At 44.4% G+C, this 8,946-nt stretch overlaps 1 protein-coding gene across 1 annotated transcript in view; it reads right to left on the bottom strand.

Annotated features, from left to right (window-relative positions):
* Window positions 1–571: 571 nt before the first annotated feature.
* LOC146081253 (ATP-dependent translocase ABCB1-like) overlaps window positions 572–8,946 on the bottom strand; it is a 106,247-nt gene continuing 97,872 nt past the window's right edge. Inside the window, exons 25-27 of the mRNA XM_083189374.1 lie at window positions 5,002–5,208; window positions 3,235–3,381; window positions 572–2,711 (exon numbers count right to left, since the gene is read on the bottom strand). Coding sequence (XP_083045500.1) covers window positions 2,511–2,711; window positions 3,235–3,381; window positions 5,002–5,208 — 555 coding nt within the window. The 3' untranslated portion in view covers window positions 572–2,510. The remainder of the gene's footprint in view (window positions 2,712–3,234; window positions 3,382–5,001; window positions 5,209–8,946) is intronic.

Here is an 8,946-nt window from a genome sequence, read left to right as displayed (position 1 = left end):
AGGCGTCCATGAGTACAGTTTCATACACCAATTGGGAACTTGAACAAACACTGTCAGGATGAGGTTTGGCTGACCCGAAGCCAGGACAGAATCAGATGACAAGTTTCGGAGCTGCCATGGTAGGTGGCTCATAGGACAAAAGCTTCAAGCTCAATGTATCACTGGTTGAGGTAAGCAAGTTTCAAGTGAAGAGAAGACTTCAAGCAGCAAGTTTGGCAGAGCAACAGTAAGACAGCCATTGCGGAGATGACAAAGTAAGAGAGGATTGCCTGGACCGTGAAGCACCATCAGTCGATTACTGAAGACTGGAAGAAAGTCTTTTAGAAAGATTACTCAAAATATGATTGTTTGGTTTTTGGATGCCCTCAAGAAGGCGACAGGATAGATCCTCAGAGTGTCTAACATCTAGCAGGAAGTGTCATGGATTGGGGCTTTTCTCTAGATCCTGAACCAGCAACTATTCCAGAGTGACTGGGACTCTGAACCACAAAGGCTACCAAAGTGTTTTATAGCGCCATGCGATGTACCCTCTGGTCTACACCTAGTTGGTCATGGGAACATTCTGCAGAAAGACAATGACCACATTTTTATTTCTAAAAGTTCAGACAACTTTTAACAAAACCAAAGACAGACAACAGTAATAAATAAAAGGTGAAACCTAATTCAGAGGACCATTACACCTTCTGGACCTACTGTACACTACATGGAAAAAGAGTACGTGGACCCTCAAACATCAGCTCCATACTGTTTCTCGTTGTTGAACATCTCATTCCAAAACCATGGACATTAACATGGACTTGCTCCCCCATGCTGCTATAATATCTGCCCCCTCTGTGGAAGGTGTTTCACTACATTTTGGAAAATGCCTCAGTTTAGCCAAGAACCATTAGTGAGGCTGATCACTGATGCTGAATGATAAGGCCTGGCTCATATGGTGTTCCAATACACCCGCAGGTGTTCCATGGAGTTGATGGAGAGCTCCATGCAGACCAGACAAGTATTTCTACCCCAAACTTAGTAAACCTCTTTTGATGGACCACACATTGTGCATGGGGCACTGTCATGGTGTAAGGGGAGAGAGCTTTGGTCAACCTGTTGCCACAAAGTTAGAAGCACACAACTCTCTATGCTGTCCTTGTCTACTACAGTAATGCAATATACAGGATGCATTCCCATTGCTCCAGGGTTCCAATATACTTATGGGAAAGGTGGCATCCTATCACAGTACCAAGCCAAAAGCCACTGACCCATTCCACTGATAGGTTAGACTAGTGAGTCTGCCTGTCTGTGTGCTGGCTTCAGGTGTGGCAGAAGTGACACATGAATGAGAAGGGATGTCCCTATACTTCTGACCATGCAGTGTATATACTGTAGGGGAACTGAGCTTATCTTCCTGCTAACAAAACTGATCATTAACCCCTTCAGTGGCAATCCTGAGAATTTTCCGGGCTGTGCCTCAGTGCCCAGTCTGGCAAGCCCAGAAAATTCTCGGGATTGCCACTGTTTAGAGCTGCCCTCCCCTCTGCCGCGCCTCCTCCTCCCTCCTCCCCTCCGGGTTTTCTATTGATGTCTCTGGCGCCGGCTTATGACAAGCTGGCTGCCGGGAGCAGCGATGGGGCGCAGGGCTGGGCAGCAGCTGATTGACAGTTCAGCGGCGCTGCCCGGACCCTGGGAGAGAGTGGTGTTTTTTTTTTAGGGAGCTCTCCCCATAAAAAAACTCACCCAGTGGTGAGCGCTCCCTAAAAAAAAACACCACTGAAGGGGTTAACTCACAAAACTAAACATAATGAAGGCAAATGAATTACTCTATCAGAATAGCCATTTATTTTCAAATATTTTATACTATAGGATTGGTGGTAATGTAAGTGTGTGTGTCTGTACTGTACGTGTGTGTGCACGCACATGTGTGAACATTATATACTGTATACATATCAGTTTAGTTAAGAGATAAGTGGGTACAGTTTTTATTGCATGGATATACTGTAGAATACTTATTATGGATATTATAACTATTTATAACTGGAAATTTAAAGAATGAGTAACTACTACACGTTTACCTTTGTATACCCCAACGTTCACCCAGAACTTTTTTTAGTTCCACCAAATAAAGAATGTTCATAAATTGGGTATGTTTAAGGACTTGAGTCACACCTCTCTCTGCGTCAGAGATGGAGACTCTCTCTATCACTCTCTCTCAACAGGAGATCAGATGGCGCCAGCAATATTCAGATTAGAGGACAACATACGTGCCCCAAAGAAATAAGATTTCACATTACCAACTGTTAATATGAAACATCTGTTTGGATATAGTGACACACTTTGCTGCACCATGTTGGAGAAATAGATATGTACTTTATATGTACTTTGCTTGGCTCTCTTTGCCTGAAATACAAATATTGTTCAGCTAACTGGTCTTCGTTATAGAATCCACATCAGTAGATTGTTCTGATATGTCAGGGAATTTAATGTCTGGTCATGTGTCCACATCATGTGGGTCCTATGTGTCTACATCATGTGCGTCCCAGCTGTATTGTGACCAGCGAGTGATAGGCCCCTTTCTGCTGCAGCAGCTGTTGATGCGTCCCTTGTTCTACGACTCTCCCATTCTGTATCACCGCAATTTTATCTGCGTTCTGGATGGTAGAGAGCCGGTGGGCGATCACAATACACGTGCGGCCTTCCCGAGCTTTGTCCAGGGCTTCTTGTACGACCTGTAGGGGGACAGAGCAAACACTTATTACAGTGTTACAATAAATGTATTTGCACCCCTTGCACTGTGGTTTGGTTTGTTCCACATGCAATGCTTTGTTTTTTAAATGCTTTATTCTATGTGTTTGAATAAAATTTTATGAAATTAAAAAAACATTTATATAAACTCCTTCTATTTGGGAACTTTAGTCCAAAAGGAAAACGACAAATAAGTAATTCTCTGCGATGCTAATGATTTGAATATGATCAGGTGATTTCACAAGCAGCCAATAAGAAGTGATTATGATACATGCTTGTCAACTATCCAGGTGGATGTCTCGTTTGTTTAATGATGCAATTCTCTCTGCACCTTTGCATCCTGACTCCTACAGTAGAATGGTGCAAAAGTGTTGAACAGCAGGGGTGGAGTTATGACAACACATCCACGGCCAACCCCCGAGGGGCATCAACAGTAGCAATTACCTATCTGCCTGAATTATATATAAAAGATACAAAAAACGGAATAACTGCAACTTTCTATGTCACCTTTTCACTCTCCGTATCCAAAGCAGATGTAGCTTCATCCAGAAGTAAAATTTTTGGTTCGCGGACAATAGCTCGGGCTATGGCGATCCGCTGCTTCTGACCCCCGGACAGCTGGGTCCCCTTATCTCCAACATAGGTATTATATTTCTATCAGAGACAAGGCATTGTAGTGAGAGATAAATACATTGTAATCTGAATAGATTTGTGAATGCATTGTATATCCACTGAATACAGACAAATACTGTAATACACGGCTCTCTAAAGGGATTCACTCTTAAACTACAGTAAAACATAAATGATATGTTGGCAGAGTGATGCCTTCATTCTGATCAATGTAATGTTAGAACACAGGAGAATCGCTTCACCCCCAGCAATTGATTTCCTGATGACTTGCTAAATTAGTTTCCCAAACTCTGCCATTACAGTCCAGGTTTAAAGGATATCCATGCTCGAGCACACTTGTAGTACCTCAGGACATTTGATTTAACCATCTGGACTCAAGCATGTATATCCTGAAAACCTGGACTGTAATGGCAGAGTTTATGAAACTCTAATTTAACATTTCAATCTGTAGATACCGGGGGCTGTTCTCCTAAAGTTTTATGTTCAGCATTAGAAAGAGATTTGGTTTCCGTAAATACGTACACCCCTGAACTGAGGGGTTCCGAGATTAATGGAGTCCCAGTTCACAATCACTTACGGGTTCGGAGTTCGGCTCGGGTCTGTTGTCAGTTTGGACCGTGAATTTAAAAACCAAACTTTTGTATTACATGTAAACAGCTCAATATTACCTGATTATAGCTGTTATTTCGAAAACATTTTTAGCACTGATTTATGACTTTTATCTATTTTAAAAAGGAACCCAAAAACGAAACTGAATCCAAAACAAAACACTTGATTATTAGAACCAAAACACGTTTTTTTTTTTTTTACCCCAAAATATATTTAGATACGCTGACGTTACCCCCTTGATTTGAAAGGAAATCATATAATTGTAATACACACTGTGGTATAGCCATTGATAATGAGACGTCCAGGCAACTATTACGGTGCGATAGCCTTGCTATTCGATCCCAATTCAAGCCGCATTGGCATTGAATCAGGATCGAAAGGTTAAAAACATGTCCAATCTCCATTCGATGTCTACGCGATCCCGGTTCGATTTTCACTATATAGTCAAAATCGAATGGCAAATTGTACCATGTGTACACACCATTAGTGTCAGTATTACAAGATGATATAGTGACAATCTGCGCAAGGTTTCCCCTAGACTAGAGATGGCTAAACCTTGGCAGGAGCCTATAACCAAGAAACTCAGTGCCGCAGCGGCAGTACAGACTGTGCGCTGCCGAGATGGCGCAGCAACTAGTCGACTCTACTGAAGAAGCGGGCGGACTTGGGGGCGGGGCCCCGGGCATCACGCAGGGAAGCTTGTTATACACAAGGGCCTGATGCACCGCACTGCCTCAGGTCCTTGTACACTACAGTACTGTAACACACACAGCCGGGCATGATTATAGAATCTATATATATAGATTTTATATGCAATGAAATGAAATTCCTGAGGGTCGCGCTGCCGAGAAGCAGCCGGGCATGCATATAAATTCATATGCATGCCCGTCTGTGTCTCGGCAGAGCGACATCCATTACCCACAGGAATTTAATTTTGACCCCATTTGGGGTGATTTACCCCTGGTCCCTGGCCACTGATATAGTGTATATTCTACCAGCACATTAAGACATTACAGGGACAGAGCAGAGACTCACATCCGGGAGTGTTTCAATGAAGCTCTGGATATTGGCTGCTTTGGCTGCTCTTTCAATTTCTTCCTGTGGCACCGTCCTGCTGTTATCCCCATAGGCAATATTCTCCGCTATGCTGCAGTCAAACAACATGGGCTCCTGGGACACGATGCCCATCTGGGCTCGGAGCCACTGGATGTTCACACTCTTCACATCACAGCCGTCTATACTCTAGGAGAGAGACACACGGAGGCTAAGCACAATAATAATTAGAATAATAATAGGACTGTATGTATATTGTGGTCATTTTTCTTGGCTAAAGGAATTCAAGGGCCATGTAGTTAACCAAAAACACATATACTGTAGTAAGTCCTGCCCAATTCTACGCTCCAGGCCCAGGGAATATTCTATGCTATATGCCAAATGGAAATTGTGCCCTGTATCCCCGGAAGTCTTCTCACTATTCACATCTACTGGGTTGTGGTCCACCTTGGGGCCTGAATCACAGGTGGATGCACCTGAGAGAATGCTTGCAAGGAGCAAATCAGCAAACTGCGCATGTGTAGCCCGGAAGAAATATCTACTGCCCATGCCCCAAAAACATTACCTACAACAACGCTGAGACAGCTTATGCAAGCCCGGATGGAGATTGGAAGTGTGGTCTAAAGTCTAAAGGAGGGATAATGGGAGTGACATGGGTGTGTTATGGGAGTGTCATCTGGGCCCACCTCTGAATTGTCCCGGTAAGCCCTTTCAGATCGCACCTACAGATGGAGCCCCTTTCAACTTTGTTCCTTAGGTCATGGCTAGCCATGGCTATCCTATTGTTCTCAGCAACAATACAATACATAGAACAATACAGTAGGGGATTAGCAGGGCATGAACCTGGTAATTAGGTGCAATCTGAAAGGGGTAAAACTGTTTTAACCTGTCACACTCTACCATCCACTGCCTCACCCAGTCACCCTCTGCCAATCGCTGTCACCCTCTGACTCTCCCTTTCACCCACTGCCGTGGTGCATATTGTGGACTTTTTAGACGTTGGGGTGGAGGAATTATATTTTTGCACCCGGGCCCACCACCCCCCACAGCAAAGTCTCGCTCTGCACCAGCCTTGTACAGTGTGTATACATTTTGTCTTTATTGTTTCCATAGTCCTTACTGAAGCTGGACAATTATAGCCACAGTTGGTGCTATACTGAGCACACTTTGTTTATTGCCTACATCAATTTTTATTTTACCCAACAAAAGCAAGTCATAAGCTTGGTAGAACTGACAGATTTTTTGTGAACTCTCTTTTTCAAGCATGTGCTGGAATCAACTAACTTAAGAGATATGGCGGTAGGACCAGGCCAAGTAATAGGATTAATAAAGGCAATACAATGCTAATATATGTTCTTAACAGAGGTCTATGACACTAATTCTGATCATGGCAAATGTCACAAAGTACCGATGTTCTGTTTTGAGGCATGTGCCGGAACTGTACTGAGCATGTGCACATGCAGTACTGATTTGCAATGGTGGATGCAGGAAGGCATCAGATTATCAGTGATTGGCAGTGTGATGCAGTTTGGGGGTGGTAACGGCCGACCTCTGTTTCTCCAAACATAGGGGTGTTGTCGCTGTTACAGGGGAGGGATGAGGCCAGGATCTCTATCAATGGACAGAGGGGTCCCAGAGGTCATGTAGCTGGTCAGTGGTGTCGGAGATGATCCAATAGTGCATTGTAGGATGCAGCTCAGACCAGTAAGGAGCAGGAGGTGAGGCGCCCCCTGCTGCATGACCATATTACTGCTATCACTGCAGTTTCTGTGTATGCAGCAGAGATACTCTAGTAATTCCAACCTCATCTGAAGGAGGCCCTCTGGAGTTCCTGCATTAATCATGCAGTTTCCTGACTGTGAGTCATGAGTTGGGGCTGAATCTAGTTTACTAATAAACATTTGCTGGGCAGTTGAGTGATGCTCAGTTCAATGGTAATACTCGCTTGGAGCTGTAAGAATACTCGGACTGATGCCAGGTGCATCTCTTACCCCAAGGGTAGCATTTGTATGAGTGCACTCTGATAACAATGGCTATTCCAGGAGTCACATGGATAAGGGTGAAGCTGTCTTATATATATACATGCTCAACATTCAGACTAGCCACAATTAGTTCGAGTTCAAGTATGACTGTGGCTAAGACACGTGCAACGCTGAATCAGTGCAAACTGTAAGAGTATGTGTTGGCTGAGATCTGCAGCAAGATGGGAACATTCTCAGTCGCCCACTACAATGCATCAGGTTAAGAAAGCTATAAACATTTACATTGTCTTATTACCAATAGACAGTGGCAAACGCAGGATTTTCAGAAGGGGGTTTCCAGAGGGGCGGAGCAAAGCACGGAGATGGACACTTAGGTGACCCAGTATATCCCGTGTCAGTTAAAGTATTATAGATAGACCAAATATATATAAATAATAATAATAATAATAATATACACATATATATATATATATATATATATATATATATATATGCATACATACATACATACATACATACATAACAGCAGTGTAGACCACTGGGCATAGCATTGTATTGGGGCCCCTACCGATCCTCCAGCAGTAGGGGTGGGGGAAGCTTTTATGTCCTGCGGGTGGTAGGGGGTATTATATCAACCGCTCTGCATGTAGGGCCTGGATCAGTAATTTCCACTAATTACCCCTTTACTGCACAGATGGTGGGAGATGGGGTGGGAGAAGGGGACATTGGGCTGAATGAAGGGGCCCTGATACATAACTTCCAGGGTGGTAGAGGATGTTTAATATGCAGAGGAGGGGTGTATAGTGGAGTGGGCTTATTATTCATAATTTTCTGGTGGGAGGACAGCTTGCTTGACTGCAGATATCTCCAGTTCCCAGAAATAGATTTCTTAGATTTTAATGGAATTTAAAACTAGAGAATCCCCCCTACCAAATGGTAATGGGGACTAGGGGATCACAGTTCAGGAGGCAGAGCAATCTGCCAACGAGTATATAAAACTACATATCAGGTGTGTGGAGCTGGGGCAGTAACCAGCTGCTGGAAGGCTGATATCTCTAGGTCTGGGCACAGTAGAGATCAGCTTCTAGTGTCCATCAAAGGGGGAGAGTCCCAGCTTTTGGAATATACCCTCAGAAAAACTCTAAGTCAGACAGAACCTGAAATATCTGACTGGGAAGAGAAATTAATAGGCTTGGATGGGGGCCACTGTTTTGAAGTCAGATATCTCCGGTTCCCAAGGGCCGATATTTAAAATTCTTGTACCCATGAAAAGAGAGGACCCTCAGCTTTTAGCCTAGGGCCCTTAGACTTCTAGGGGGGTTTCTGGGTACTCAGAACCCCCCCTGCGTGCGCTACTGATAGGGGAACCTATGAATAAGAAATTAAATACCATATATACTCGAGTATAAGCCGACTTTTCCAGCACATTTTTTATGCTGAAAAAGCACCCCCCCTCGGCTTATACTCGAGTGTATACAGTAGTTTGTTTATGATGTGCTATTTTATTGGTAATCAGTGCTGCCGTGCTGGTGTTAGAGCCTGCAAGTGTACTACATGTAGGGGGGAGGAAGAAGAAGCCGATTCTGCGTAGGTGACCCTGGATTAGCGGTACCGGAGCTGCGCGGCTGATAAACACTGACTGACTGTGCGTACACAGTGCCACATCCGTCAGCCGTGCAGCCCCAGCACCGCTAATGGAAGCTCACCTACACTGCTTATATCTGCATAAGAAGCGGCTTTGCCTCCCTCTCTGTAAATACTGTGCAATGCCGACAGGGCCACCCTGAGCCAAGACTTGTGGAGAAACAGGGCAGCAGCCACCAGCACTATGAAGCTGCGGGATCCGGAGCGAGCAACATGGTCAGGGCTGAAGCTGATCTCTGTGAGTACTAGTGTCCCTGCTGGGGCCTATCTCCTTCCCTCCTCTGCCCCGGACCTTCCTCCC

This window comes from Crinia signifera, chromosome 5 (genome assembly GCF_055691185.1).
Source record: "Crinia signifera chromosome 5, ASM5569118v1, whole genome shotgun sequence".
In the NCBI taxonomy this organism is placed as follows: domain Eukaryota; kingdom Metazoa; phylum Chordata; class Amphibia; order Anura; family Myobatrachidae; genus Crinia; species Crinia signifera.
Note: the sequence above shows the minus strand (reverse complement) of the source record. Positions and strands in the feature narration are given on the sequence as shown.